The sequence below is a fragment of the Lampetra planeri genome, chromosome 19, assembly GCF_965212315.1.
Source record: "Lampetra planeri chromosome 19, kcLamPlan1.2.h2, whole genome shotgun sequence".
Classification (NCBI taxonomy): Eukaryota; Metazoa; Chordata; class Hyperoartia; order Petromyzontiformes; family Petromyzontidae; genus Lampetra; species Lampetra planeri.
The window spans coordinates 9,076-25,061 of NC_136125.1; the positions used below are offsets into that span (position 1 = coordinate 9,076).

Consider the following 15,986-nt stretch of genomic DNA (forward strand, 5'->3'; position numbering starts at 1 on the left):
CCTCGTGACGTAAGCGGGGTCACTGTGGGAACGGGTAGAGTAAACAGGGTGAAGAGGGAACCAGGGGTAGAGAGAGGGATCGAATAGGGAGTCTGGGGAGAAGCCGGTGGTAGCCATAGAGGTGCTTCTCTCTCCGGTCGGTGGAGTCGGCAGAGTCCACGATCCGACACGAGAGAGAGAGACCAGAGCTAGCCGGCAGGGACCCGGACTCAGAGTAGGACCACTAGCCCCTGGGAGTTGTGTACCCTGTGTAATATTGTAACAACTTTAATAAACCCTGGCGAAAACCCTTAACTTACCTCCGTCTCCGAGTACGTCCGTCGGAACTACTCAACACAAGTACTATGTTGACGTCGCCACGATGGGGATATGTTAACTATCTCGCCTGGTATACAGCAGAGGTCGCAAACGGGTTTTGATTCCTTACCCGTACCCGGCCGGGTACGGGTAGGGTACGGGTATCGGGTACCTGATTGCGACCTCTGGGATGAAGCCATGTTGCAGGCGCGGGTGGGTTGATTCTAGGAACTTGAATTGTGAGAAGAGACAAGACGTTGGGAAATGAGTGACAAACGGTTACTCACCAGTGACTCCCGGTCTACCCGTACCCTTACCCGGCCGCACCAGGGTCGCAAACGGGTACCCCTACCCGGTCGGGTACGGGTAGCCGGGTATCGGGTAGGGTACGGGTATCGGGTACCCGGTTGCGACCTCTGGTATACAGGAGGTCGTGGGTTAGATCGCGACCCTGACGTCTGTATATTTGTATGAGTGGTTGCATTGATTTTTCTCCGGGTTTTTCAGGGTTTCCCTCTATATTTAGAAACATGCGTTTATAGTATGTGGCTGTTATACATTTCCACATGATAAGCCACATCGTTGCGCTATCATATGTGGCCAGGTCGCTTCTGAAAAAGAGCTACATAGCTCAGTCCTTGATCCTGCAGTGGATTCTGCTCTTCGTTTGCACTGGATGTGCCATACAGGACCCACCATTGTGACATAAATTTAATATGTAATCTAAGATAACTTGATGCAAAAGCAAATCTACTTTGGGCCTTGTTCATCCATAAAAATCATTTTTGGCAAATCTGTGTGACACTGAGTGATACTGAGTGACACAGAGTGCTGGAGGCCACGCCCCGCGGCGCGAGACACGTGACCGCGCACGCGATACGACCGCGGGAAGAGCTGATTGGCAGCGAGTGCATCTGTTGCGTTAACAATGAAAGACCTGAGGCCTTAAGGTCTAGGCGACGCCTCGTCTCACGGGCCTCGCCGCAGGAACGGCGACATCACCGGAAACGAAGATCGTAAGTGAATTTAATTCGCTGAGATGTAATATTTAAAGTTAATATAAGGATTAGTCTAACATAAATGAAAGGTTTTGTAACGTGGGTGTGTGTGTTTGTGTCTTTTCCTCAGTGGGGGAGGGTAGTGTAACGGCTTGCGCGTTATGAACCCGGCGAACCGAGTTCGATTCCCGCTCACGACCACAACCAGTGACGATTATCTGAGCCGGTCCTGGGCCTCCCCGAGGTCGACTCAGCCTCAAATGAGTACCTGCTGCGGTGTGTAAACATCGCCACTACAGATACAAAGGCGGCCGGGCGTGGTGTTGGCCACCCACCCCCTCGTTTGCCGTGCCAGCCTTGATCGGTGCTACTCGCTAACACGACCGCCCCAACAGCCTGTTAAAGCTACACAGGGGATCTTGTCTCTTCCACATAGCCCGGTACATGCGCTGTGGTAACGTCACCGCCACTTCGTAGCGAACAGGAGTTGCTGTTGCGCCAGTCGCCTTGAGTCGACCCATAGTACCTGGCGGGTTTCCCGCGACCCGCCAGTGAGCCTTCCACACTTTTCACGTGGCCGCAACGTGCACCTAGCCTGGCACAAGTTCTGCAGTGACGTCAACGCCACTCAAGTGGCGAATGGTGGCTGTTAAGCGGGGTGTGTAACGGGTATTAAGTGATTGTAAGTGGTGTGTGTACCTGCTGTGATATGCGAGTGAAGTGACGTGGTAGTGTGCAAGAGGTGCATGCGTGTGACACTTGGAGAGCGTGTGAGTGAGTGATTCGTGTGTGCAGTATGTGTATTGAACTGTCGACTCGGCCTCAAATGAGGACCTGGTGCGGTGTATAGTAAACATCGCCACTAGGGAGACAAAGGCGGCCGGGCGTGGTGCTGGCCACCCACCCCCGCCTGCGCGTTCATAAGTGCTACTCGCTAACAGCACTGCCCCACAGTCTGCGTGTGGAGCAGTCATTAACTTGTATACACGACTCCTGTCACTTCTATATTCGAGACTCCTCTATAGTCCACTTGCAACCACGCCTTCGATGATAATGTGATTTGTTCCTTGTCCAGATGATGTAGCATATCCCATTGCAGTGGCCATTGCTTGCATCGAAATCCCGAAGGAGCATAGTGCAGGAGGCCAACCTTCAGTTTGAGCAAGTGAGGTGGAAGTCCATAATGGTTGAACTGGTTCATGAATTCATTGTCCACTGTATCTGAGCTTTTGTAGACTCTTCAGCAGGAAAACGGTTCATCATATTTGTAGGAGCAAATATAAAGATTTTTTTTTACCAGGTAAGGCCCACTGAGCTGTACAGCTCTTTTACAGAAGCTACCTAGTCACATGCTAGCTCAATTAAGTGGTTTATCGCGTGGAAATTTACAGGCAGCCAAATACATGAAACGCATGTTTCATAATGTGGAGGGAAAACCCGGAGAACAATCCACACGGCTACGGGAAGAGAGACATGTAAATTCCAAATATACAGGGGTTGGGATTGAACCCACGACCTCCTGTATACCCGGCGAGGTAGTAAACATCTCGCCACCACGGAGCAATGATGGTCTTGTTTACAAGACATAGAGATGGCTGAGCTCAGCTGGAAGTGGGTAAACGCCACTGATTTTGAAGTGTAGAAGCTGCCCGTTTTTAAATCCTTCATATTAAGTTCACTTGCTTGCTTGCGCGCTTACGACCGTGCAAATCTTTCGGTCGTTTTTAAACCCACTTCCCGTGATCCAATCGAGCTGACATTTTGCACACAGACTCGTTGTGCGTGACAATTTATTTTCGTGAAAATGTTTTTCCAAAATTTTACACTTTTTAGGAAAAATTTAATTATATTTAATTACCAATTGCTTAATGGTGGCAGGCAATCATCTGACCCATAGGTGGCAGCCATCTCAAGCCAGAGGACGAGATGACTCTAGCCGCCATGCATATAAAGGATTTATAGTGAAAAACTTAGTTTTTACGGGTTAATTTTTTATTCGTCTAGACCAGTGGTTCTTAACCTGGGTTCGATCGAACCCCAGGGGTTCGGTGAGTCAGTCTCAGGGGTTCGGCGGAGGTTAAGACACACACCCGACTCATATGATTCATGATGACACGTCCGGTTTGGCCATCATTGGCTGCAAGTGATCACGCTACATCGTTTGGCCTATCTGTGCTGCAGGGAATTTGGTGCGCTCGGTAGTCGACTTGTGACTGTCGTGATGGTACGTCGTGTGATTTCTTTCTTAAGATTTTAATCCCTTCATACTAACTATGTCGAGCAAAAAAAGAAAGTGGTCAGACGAATATGTACAATATGGATTCACATGTATAACGGAACGTGATGGGAGTCGGCGTCCTAACTGCATGATTTGCAATGCCAAGTTGAGCAATTCTAGTCTAGCACCGGCAAAACTAAGGGAACACTTCCTTAAGCTGCATGGAGATGGGGAATACAAGAACACAACGCTCGCTGAATTCAAGGTGAAGAGAGTCAGATTCGATGAAAAGGCTACTCTGCCTGTTCTCGGCTTTGTACCCATTAACAAACCGATCCTCACAGCATCGTACGAAGTTGCTTACCTGATCGCAAAGCAGGGCAAACCACACACCATTGGTGAAACACTCATAAAACCAGCTGTGTTGAAGGTGGCGAATATCATGTTGGGAAAAGCGGCTGAAGTTAAGTTATCCCAAATTCCTCTTTCAAATGACACCATCAGCGACAGAATAGAGGACATGAGCAAAGACATCTTGGCTCAAGTAGTTGCAGATCTGATTTCAAGCCCGGCAAAATTCAGCCTCAAACTCGACGAGACCACAGACGTTTCCAATCTAAGCCAGCTTGCTGTATTCGTGCGCTATGTGAAAGACGACGTGATAAAGGAAGATTTTTTTTATTTTTTAAGCCTCTTAAAACAACTAAGGCGCAGCCGATGTGAAGAAACTTGTGGATGACTTCTTCAAAGACAACAATCTTTCGTGGGATATGGTTTCTGCAGTTTGTTCGGACGGAGCTCCGGTCATGCTGGGAAGAAAGTCTGGTTTTGGTGCGCTAGTGAAAGCCGATGCACCACACATCATTGTTATGCATTGTATTCTGCACAGGCATGCATTGGCAACAAAAACCTTGCCTCCAAAACTGACAGAAGTATTACAAATTGTAGTGGAATGCGTGAACTATGTGCGAAATAGTGCTCTGAGGCACTGCATCTTCAGTGAGCTGTGTAAAGAAATGGGCTCTGAATTCGAGGTACTTCTGTACCATTATAACGTTCGGTGGTTATCCCGGGGACAGGTGCTGAATCGTGTTTATGCCATGCGTGTGGAATTAGCCCTGTTTTTGCAAGAGCACTAACATTGTCATGCAGATTGCTTCAAAAATTCTGAGTGCATTCTAATTTTAGCGTACATAGCTGATATCTTCGCAGCTCTCAATCATCTCAATCAGCAGATGCAGGGCGGTGGAGTCAACATGCGAAATAGTGCTCTGAGGCACTGCATCTTCAGTGAGCTGTGTAAAGAAATGGGCTCTGAATTCGAGGTACTTCTGTACCATTATAACGTTCGATGGTTATCCCGGGGACAGGTGCTGAATCGTGTTTATGCCATGCGTGTGGAATTAGCCCTGTTTTTGCAAGAGCACTAACATTGTCATGCAGATTGCTTCAAAAATTCTGAGTGCATTCTAATTTTAGCGTGCATAGCTGATATCTTCGCAGCTCTCAATCAGCAGATGCAGGGCGGTGGAGTCAACATCATTGAAGCGGAAGAAAACCTGAAGGCTTTTATGGAAATGACGAACAGAGAACGATAACTTCGCAAACTTTCCCCTGCTGGACGACTATGTAAGATCGAAGATGTATCTGGAATCGGAGACATTTCTGTACCCGCGGAACTGAAGCAAGCAATTGCCACGCACTTAGATGAGCTTGCAAAGTCTCTCGACGGATACTTCCCTACAAGAGAGTCATATCCAGCATGGGTGAGACAGCCGTTCACGTTTAGTGTTGAGACAGCAGATGTCAATGATGAATACCTTGACGAAATCATTGAAATTCAGCAGAGCCAGGTTCAACAGCAACTCTTCAGAACAACAACGCTCTCAACGTTTTGGTGTCAACAAATGGTAACGTACCCTGTTATTGCTAAGAAAGCCCTGGAGATTTTCATACCGTTTATTACAACATATCTTTGCGAGCAATCCTTTTCGAGGATGCTGGACATAAAAACGAAGAAAAGGAACAGACTTTATTGCGAAAATGACATGAGAGTGGCACTTGCCAAGGTGAAGCCGCGCATTTCTGAACTGGTCTCTGAAAGGCAACAGCAGAAGTCACACTGATTTGCAGTAAGTATTCATTATTTTGTTTTTGTGTGAAAATCATGCTGGTTTTGGTCTTTGAACACAGTGATGTTGATGCACGGTTCATTTTGTGCACCAGTAAAACATATACCTATGTTTTGAATTTGAAAAAATCTTATTTTATTTTTCCAATTAAGAAGGGTTCGGTGAATGCGCATATGAAACTGGTGGGGTTCAGTACCTCCAACAAGGTTAAGAACCACTGGTCTAGACTCGTAACGTCTGAGAAGCTGGGTAATTATATATTCGAGAGATTGCCGTAAAACTCCGATATCGCTGTAAAATTCCAAGATTGCCAGAAAGTTCTGAGTTTGCCATTCATGTACATTTTTTTCGTGAATTGTATCATCATCGAACTGAAAGTACTACAGGCGGTGGCCGTGTTTATGACACAGCGTGTCCCTGGAAACCCCCGCGTAAATGTGGTCGTGATTTTTCGGACCCTATGTTACCATAGGCGCAATGTTATAAATGGGTGTTGTGGTTCCTGAACACGGGATGAAAACCCAATTTTTCTCGATAATGTATAAAGTAGTAACCATTACTCTTTGGTTCTTTCGGTAAAGTTACGTAGGTATAAAATAAAATAAATCACGACGTTTCGGGCGCAACACAAGCGTCTGTTATTAGGTGGGAAAGCATAGTCTGCAGCAGCGGACAACGCTTTCCCACCTGATGACGGACGCTTGTGTTGCGCCCGAAACGTCGTGATTTATTTTATTTTATACCTACGTGACTTTACCGAAAGAACCAAAGAGTATGGATTCCTGCAGTCACGAAAGCTTCAAATCAAGATTAATAACCAATGGCTTAACTGACAGAAGTAAATTAACGGTGCAACGCATCCTCATCTGTTAAATATTTGCAGGTAATACGATTGTCATCAATTGATCCTGGCTGCAGACATTGGTTGATCACAAATAATAATGAAGATAAGAGAGCAGTTTCACTGTATTATACATACCGTTATGACAAATAAAGGACTTAAGTATACGCGATGACGGTGCATCGCACGCCGTGCTATAGTACAACCGGCATTACACAGCAGTGCTGTCCGTGACGTAGGAACATCGCACGCTACGACCCTCCCGGGCCGGCACCATACAGTGACATTCCTGATGTCACTCCGCATTTTCAATATTTCCACCTTGCCTTCTTCCTTACTGTACTTAAATGAGTTGACCTTTGGAAAACAAAAATGCACCAACTTTCTACAACGTTGCACAATAGAAACATCTTTCAGTAAAGTCACGTAGGTGAAAAAAAATGAATAAATCACGACGTTTCGATTGCAACACAAGCAATCATCATCAGGTGTGACAACCACAGCAAGAATGTTTTTACTGAAGTGGGAGAGATGCCGGAGTTAAGAGGGTTTATATAAGTCAGAGAGGGCGGTGGGGGGGGAATGAGGAGAGGGGGAGCGTTGCGTGTGCGATTAATGACTGGGAACATGAGACTGGGCAGAGGGGGGGGGAAGTGGGCGCGGCTGTAAGTAACCTGATGCGGTGTCAGATGAGAAGAGGAGAGCAAAACGGCTACACGATTGCCGTCAAGACAGATGCTGGAGCTCAAAACAAAATAGCTGCACTGCTGAACGTTGAGGATATAATTAACTCGGCGAAATAGACTAGTAACCCAGTAAATAATATGGAACAACTATGAACCAGTAAATTTTACTTGGTTAATAACATCTTTCCAATGATTGCTCAATTTGTATCCATCTTCTCGGTTGAAGTTATGTCTATGTTTATATATCTGGATGGCATCATGAACAAATCTTTGATGGTAGCCAGACTGCTTGCAGAGCACCTTGGTCTCGGAGAAAATAATATCATGAGAGCCCACAGCATTATAAGAATGATCAGCAACGGTGGAGGAATTAGTTCTGCCGTGTTTCAGATCTGACTTATGCTTGCAGATCCGGTCAGAAACATGACGTTTCGTTTCCCCAATGTAGCAATCACCACAGAGGCAACTTAGTTTCTAGACTCCAGGGTATTGCAAGTCAGGAATTGCATCCTTCACAGATGGGATTAGATCACGGATTTTGTGTACTGTACTGAATTGGACTTGAATTTTGTGTTTAAGATTTTGGCAATCTTTTTGGTAACGCCTGCTATGTATGGTAACGTGATGGTTTTGATCGGCATCTCAGGGGGTTGTTTGTCCATGGTTGGAGAAACCGCTTTGCGGATAATACGGTCCGAATATCCATTCATCTTAAGGGCCTGGTCTATGTGTTCCAGTTCACTGGCTAGGTGGTGTTGGTCAGAAATTCAGTGGGCCCTATGGTGTAGTGTTTTGATGAGGGAATTCTTCTCTGCCAGATGGTGGTGGGAATCAGGTTTCAGATAGGAATCTGTGTGGGTGGCTTTCCTGTAGACAGCATCCCAAAGAGCCATCAGGTCTCTTAAACAAAACATCCAGGAATGGTAGCTTACCATCCTCCACTCCCATGGTGAATTTGATGGATGGGTGTATGGAATTAATGTGGTTGAGAAATCGGTTCAATGGCTGGAAGGCCATGTGGCCAAATGACTAGTGTCATCAACATATCTCTTCCACAAGGAAGGACGTAGGGTGGATGTCTGGATGGTATCTGTTTCAGATTTCTCCATGAAAACATTCGCTATCACTGGAGATAATGGGGGACCCATGGGTGTATCTTCATTTTGTTTGTAGAAAGTACCATTCTAGGTGAAGTACGTGTTGGTCAGGCAGTGCCTAACCAGAATAGGAACATAAGGGTTCAGTCCATGTTGGACTAAATCTTCAATTATTGCTAAGGTGTCAGGCACTGGAAACTTGGTGAACACAGAAACCACATCAAAGCTAACGAGAAGATCATCTGGGGTCAATTAAATGCCCTTGATTAGAGAGACAAGGTGAGCTGAATTATGTGCTGCTCAGGTAGTATTGCCAGTGAATGGAAGCAATGTATCAGACAGAAAACGGGCCAGCTTGTAGGTTGGTGAGTTGATAGTGGAAACGATCGGTCGAAGTGGTGTGCCTTCTTTATGGATCTTAGGACGACCATAGAATCTGGGTGGTCTGGCAGCAGAAGGTTTAGGGAAAGCCGTTTAGCTGGATCGATTAGAGAGGTCGGGCTGTAAGTGGGACTTTTTTTGTTGATTTTGGAGTAGCTACTATCAATAAGAAGGTCCTGGATTTTGTTGTTGTATGTGGTTTTATCCATGATGACAGTAGCATTGCCCTTGCCGGCTGAGAGGATGACTATGTCATCGCTCTTTTTCAATTTTGCGAGTTCCAAGCGCTGGTCTTTGCTGATGTTACTAACGAGTTTCTTAGCATTTTTAAGGGTGGTAGCAATTTCAGCTCTACCAACATCTGTCGGGATGTGTCCCAAGCCTTTTAGGGCCACATCCTCCTGGGAAATTATATCATCCACTGGGATATGTTTGGGGATGACAGCAAAATTCAACCCTTTGGCTAGTACCGATTTTAGGTTGTCAGAAATTGGGATGCTACTCTGATTGATGACAGTCTTATTAACATCTAACTTTTATAACTGTGGGTCTGGAGTCTTTTTTGACGAGGTTGAATTTAGCAATCAAGTTGGCTTTGCATTTGGTTGACATTGAATTAGCAGAGGAGACAGTCATGTTATCTAGACGGTCCTAATCAGACGTGGACATTTTTTCCGTTAATGTTAAGTGTGATTGTAAGAGAATCTTGTCTAAATTATCGAGTTCAAATCGGAGCAATCTTATTCTCTCTGAGATTAGTGATAGGCTAGCTTTAAATATAATCCGTTTAACTTTCGGTGAAGTGACAGCAGCAGATGTGAGTGTAAATGCGATAGGTATTACCTTGTTGTCGCGGCATCTCTTGAAGAAGGTTAGCGACTCGATTAGCTGTGATTTCTTGTCCCGTTGTCTGTTAAAAGCTCACAGATAAGTGGAATCCCTTCCCGTAGAGGTGGTTCATTCTAGATTTTAAGTTTTCGTGACTGCAAGGGTCCATACTCTTTGGTTCTTTCGGTAAAGTCACGTAGGTGGGGGGGGGGACGTTTTCTTTCGCGTTAAAAATGCTGTAAAAATCTTCACTGTGTGATGTCTCCCCCATCCCGATGCGTGCAGTTATCACTACTATACAGTCGCTAGATGTAGCAAGTACCACCACAGTATGCACTGCTGCAGTGAAAGCAGGTACCACCACAGTATGCACTGCTGTAATCATAGCATGTACCACCACAGTCACTGCTGTTAGATTTTTAAGAGTAGTTTTGAATTATTTTAAGACCCAATGCAACGCTGGGTACTTTCCGCGAGTAATTGAATAATCTTTCACAAATGTTAGGCGATCAAAGAATGGGCTTTTAATTGTTTTATATTCTGGACAGACAAAACAGAGTAACAAATGCAAGCTTGCTCCATTATTGTGATAACTAAATAAACGTTCCTCTGGTCTGCCTATAGACAGCAGTAATACCCCGGTTTACATCGGGGATGCGTTCCTGAAAGGTGCTATGACAAATATCGAAACGACATCAAAGCGATTTACAGGGTAGGTGGAGATGAAGGCCGAGGTGACGCTTACGAGAAACATACCTGTCAACCCCTTATCAGAGGCCACCTTATTACAGACCAATTCAGACATTGTTGGTCACCCGGTGCCCTTATAAATCTCAACGTTCATGTTACAAAGTTCCATCACAAGGGACAAACACAAACAAATAGACAATTTTTTTGGCCGTTTTGAATCGACTGTACACCGTATGGACCTGAAAACTAAATTTCCCTGTACAAAAATACGAGTGTAATAACAGTAGAGTCAACCTAATGTGTGAGTGGACTAGTGGCTACGGGAGGTAATGACAGGGGAGTTGGCCTGCAGTACAAATAGACTGGTGGCTACGGGAATGATTGAGAATAGGAGTGTGGCCAGGTAACGGAAGAGGACGGTCGAGTCTGCTGGTAGAGCGAGCGGTCTAAAACCAGTGAGAAGGTTCGGGATTGGGGGCGTGGCCTCGGGACTGTATGTAAGGGAGATGCGCAGGAGACTTGGCTGTTGCAGTGGGGTCTCTGCCTGTCCAAGTGTGAGCACGTGGTTCCTTAAATAAAGAAACCATCTCAAGACAAATGCGTCAGTTATCATTACATGGGTAAACCGTATGGGTTGTGAGGTATGGAGAAAGGATGGACGATGTCAGTGACGTAAGTGTGGGGTTGAGGTGACACTAATCAGGTCGCGGTGTTAATAAAGTGACAGCGTATTTGCAAAATTACGTAAAAGTGGGAGACATAAAACGGGGTATTGCTGTAACTTATCTGGGGTGGAGTGGTGGTGCAGTGGTGATCTTACAGTGCTCCGAACCCACCCACTTGAGTTGCATATCCTTGCCACGGCTAATATCAATGGTGAGTAATGCTTGAAGCGGCTCAACCTCCCCATTCGGCTACCTGCACTGACCAACGCGGTAAAGTATGGTCTAGAAATCCTGTGGCCGGCGTGAGGATGACATGCATGATCCCACAGTGTATGAACAAGGGATGATTTATTTTTGTGAATCTACGTGGAATTAACACTTCACTGTGATGCTACTCGGCAGTGTAAGGAGCGTTGCTCGTGTTGGTGCTCTGTGCAGGACGGCCATGGATGCCCAAGAGTGCAGCAGAGCTGTGCATCGCCACATCTCACGGTACGGCTCACAGGCCTCGCTCAGCACTGCACATGCACTTGGCTCCGTTTGGTGAATGTTATGTCTCTCTACCCAACTCCAATACCCTGATTTAAGTCTCCCCCTTTTTACATCATTTCACTTTTTTAAAACAATTGCCTGATTTGCGTCGCCTCAACCCACACGTTGCTGACAGCATCATCCTTCCTCTCTCGTATCTATCGCCTCGACTTTCGCCTCCACTTGCCCTGTAAATTGCTTTGATTGACGTCTTTTCAATATCTGTCATCGCACCTTTCAGTAATGTATCCCCGACATAAACCGGGGTATTGCTCTCGTGATATTGACCTTGTGCCTGAATCGCTGCCTCTCTGCGATGTAACCATTAACAATGTTTTTGTCCAGTGACTTGAGACGCGGTTGCATTTAAACGCCATATGATTGCAAATGGTGCAGGCCTTCATTCAGCAGTGGATTGACTCGGCGCTCTGACTTAACGCTTTTGTCCCACACCGTAGGTTGCAGATTGCTCCGCGGCCGTGCGCGTGGCTTTGCGGAGACTGCAACGCCATCAGCGCCGACGGCTGCACCGCCTGTGGCAGCTGCGGAGCGCGCATTCATTCGCCCGGTAACGGTTCTGCTCTCGGGAATTGAGCGCGATTCTCTATTTAAGACCGAAACAGGAGGAGGATTTTTCCACAACTCTGGCTGATGATGCTGGTTGTAATTACCGGCGAAACGTCGTACTCGAATTGTAAATTTTGTGGGTTTACTCTCCAAGGCACCGGAGTGTTGTACTAATAGCGAATTGCCATGTTTGTTAACGTGGCAAACCTGGTGGGTTTAACAACATTTATATTTATGCGATCTAACCCAACAAATACTCTATTATGGGCGATTTTCACATCTTAGTGATTTTTTTTTGCCTCTGTCATAATTAAAAAGCATAATGGGTTAAATAAATAGCCGTGCGAAAATAATAGCAATTGGGACGTTGTAGTCTAGTTCCAGATGGAATGCATACAAATATCTGTTTGACTCGTGCGGCGATCGTTACGCTCTGAGGAAACAACAAAAATAATCGCCATTCGCCACTAATTGGCGGTGACGTCACCACGACGCTTGTGCCAGGCTATGTGCACATTAAGTGTTCTACGCCTGCTGGCCGGAGGTCACGGGGCAGACCCAGGTGCCATGGTTCGACTGACTGAGATGACTGGCCGATGCACCGCCTGTGTCCCCTACTGTATCAACTTGCTGTGTTTTAGCCACCCAGCGCTTCGCTCGTTGTTGTGAGTGTCACTCCTCTGCCCTCTGTTGTTGCGGTAGGGCGACTGCCTTCAACTGCCCAGTAACATCCTTCACAAGCCTCCTCCATAGAGGCCGATCTTGACACCGTTGATACCAGTCATAGGCAAGTTCCCTCAGCTCCACGTCCACCTGTACCACATCACTCCATTTCTTCTCTAGTCCGTGCCACGCCCTCTATCCGTCCGAACAAAAGCTGTTAAGGCATGCGGTAGCTAGGCATGCGGGCTACATGACCCAGCCACTGCAGCCTTGCCTGCCGGAGGAGCTCACCGATGGGACTTTGCCCAGATCTTTCAAGTATTTGTGAGCTTTTCACACAATCCTGCCTGGTTAAACTCACCCGACCCCCTCACAAATGGCCACACAAACGGCCCCGCCAGCCACTACTGGGAGCGCGCCCCGGTAGCGCGCGTCTCAGGCGGCCATCTTGCTCAGGGCAACAGTGGACGGAGCATGGCTCTCTCTCAGGGCAGCAGTGGAGAGAGCGCGGCTCTCCCGCAGGGCAGCAGTGGACGGAGCACAACTTTGCCTCAGCGCAGCAGTGGAGAGAGTGCATCTGGCTCCCTCACATCAGCAGTGGAGATAGCGCGGCTCTCCCTCAAGCCAGAAGTGGAGAGCACGGGGCTCCCTCAGAGCAGCAGTGGAGAGAGCACGGCTCTGCCTCAGGGCAGCACAGAGACCCCCGCCGGGAAAAGCCCATTCACTCTCCCACGGCTCACTCTCACACGGCTCGCTCTCACACGGCTCACTCACACACACGGCTCACTCACACACACGGCTCACTCACACACGGCTCACTCACACAGCTCACACAGCTCACACAGCTCACACGGCTCACTCTCACACGGCTCACTCTCACACGGCTCACTCTCACACGGCTCACTCTCACACGGCTCACTCTCACACGGCTCACTCTCACACGGCTCACTCTCACACGGCTCACTTTCACACGGCTCACTCTCACACGGCTCACTCTCACACGGCTCACTCTCACACGGCTCACTCACACACGGCTCACTCACACACGGCTCACTCTCACACGGCTCACTCTCACACGGCTCACTCACACACGGCTCACTCTCACACGGCTCACTCTCACACGGCTCACTCTCACACGGCTCACTCTCACACGGCTCACTCTCACACGGCTCACTCTCACACGGCTCACTCTCACACGGCTCACTCACACACGGCTCACTCACACACGGCTCACTCTCACACGGCTCACCCTCACACGGCTCACCCTTACACGGCTCCCTCACACACGGCTCACACGGCTCACACGGCTCACACGGCTCACTCTCACACGGCTCACTCACACATGGCTCACACGGCTCACTCTCACACGGCTCACCCTCACACGGCTCACCCTCACACGGCTCACTCTCACACGGCTCACTCACACACGGCTCACACGGCTCACACGGCTCACTCACACACAAGTCTCACTCTCACGGCTCACTCTCACACGGCTCACTCTCACACGGCTCACTCTCACACGGCTCACTCTCACACGGCTCACTCTCACACGGCTCACTCTCACACGGCTCACTCTCACACGGCTCACTCTCACACGGCTCACTCTCACACGGCTCACTCACACACGGCTCACACGGCTCACTCACACACAAGTCTCACTCTCACGGCTCACACTCACACGGCTCACTCTCACACGGCTCACTCTCACACGGCTCACTCTCACACGGCTCACCCTCACACGGCTCACCCTCACACGGCTCACTCTCACACGGCTCACTCACACACGGCTCACACGGCTCACATGGCTCACTCACACACAAGTCTCACTCTCACGGCTCACACTCACACGGCTCACTCTCACACGGCTCACTCTCACACGGCTCACTCTCACACGGCTCACCCTCACACGGCTCACTCTCACACGGCTCACTCTCACACGGCTCACTCTCACACGGCTCACTCTCACACGGCTCACTCTCACACGGCTCACTCTCACACGGCTCACTCTCACACGGCTCACTCACACACGGCTCACCCTCACACGGCTCACTCTCACACGGCTCACTCTCACACGGCTCACTCTCACACGGCTCACTCTCACACGGCTCACTCTCACACAGCTCACTCTCACACGGCTCACTCTCACACGGCTCACTCACACACGGCTCACACGGCTCACACGGCTCACTCACACACAAGTCTCACTCTCACGGCTCACACTCACACGGCTCACTCTCACACGGCTCACTCGGCTCACTCACACACGGCTCACACGGCTCACTCACACGGCTCACTCACACACAAGGCTCACACTCACACGGCTCACTCTCACACGGCTCACTCTCACACGGCTCACCCTCACACGGCTCAACCTCACACGGCTCACTCTCACACGGCTCACTCTCACACGGCTCACTCTCACACGGCTCACCCTCACACGGCTCACCCTCACACGGCTCACTCTCACACGGCTCACCCTCACACGGCTCACTCTCACACGGCTCACTCTCACACGGCTCACTCTCACACGGCTCACCCTCACACGCCTCACCCTCACACGCCTCACCCTCACACGGGTCACTCACACACGGCTCACTCACACACGGCTCACTCTCACACGGCTCACTCTCACATGGCTCACTCTCACGGCTCACACTCACACGGCTCACTCCTCTCACACGGCTCACTCACACACACAGCTCACTCACACACACTCACACACTCACACACAGCGCATTCTCATTCTCACACACATTTTATACTCGCGCAGAACAACTCGCACGCTGACACACACGCCGCCGCCATTGCTTACGCGTTGATGTGAATATAATTGAGCGTGACGTTACCATGTGAATTGCCTCACAGTACACCGGCTGGCAACGTCACGCTCAATTATAACTGTGAGGCTGAGTCGACGTAGGGGAGGCTCAGGAGCGGTTCAGAAAATCGTCACTGGTCATGGCCACGAGCGGGAATTGAACTTGGTTGGTCGGATGCCGAGCGCAGCGCGCTCCACGTTTCACAAGCATAGAGAAGGGAGGACATGACCATGGCCGAGAAGACCCGAAGCTTCGTGTTGAGAGACAGACCAGATAGCTTCCACAAAACGTTATGCGGCCGATGAAAAAATAATGCTGCTCGGCTGATTCGGAGTGAGACCTCTGCGGTCAAACCGGAGCCAGTCAAGAGCACACTGCCCAGGTATGGAAAACTCTCCACTCTCTCCACAACTGCCCCATCACCAATCGGGAGTTGTGGGGGCGGAGTGTCTGACGGTACACAATACCCAGGCAGGTGCTTAGTTTTGGTGGGGATGATGGTAAGGCCCCACCTCTTTGTGGCACGCTCCAGGTTCAGCAGCAGCGCCTCCAACTCCTCCCCTGAGTGAGCAG

The 15,986-nt window shown here is 48.8% G+C and overlaps 1 protein-coding gene across 1 annotated transcript in view; it reads left to right on the forward strand.

The window, feature by feature from the left end:
* Positions 1-1,149: 1,149 nt before the first annotated feature.
* Positions 1,150-15,986, forward strand: part of LOC144723928 (uncharacterized) — a 30,002-nt gene continuing 15,165 nt past the window's right edge. The window contains exons 1-3 of the mRNA XM_078602702.1: positions 1,150-1,313; positions 11,272-11,325; positions 11,823-11,932. Coding sequence (XP_078458828.1) covers positions 11,279-11,325; positions 11,823-11,932 — 157 coding nt within the window. The 5' untranslated portion in view covers positions 1,150-1,313; positions 11,272-11,278. The remainder of the gene's footprint in view (positions 1,314-11,271; positions 11,326-11,822; positions 11,933-15,986) is intronic.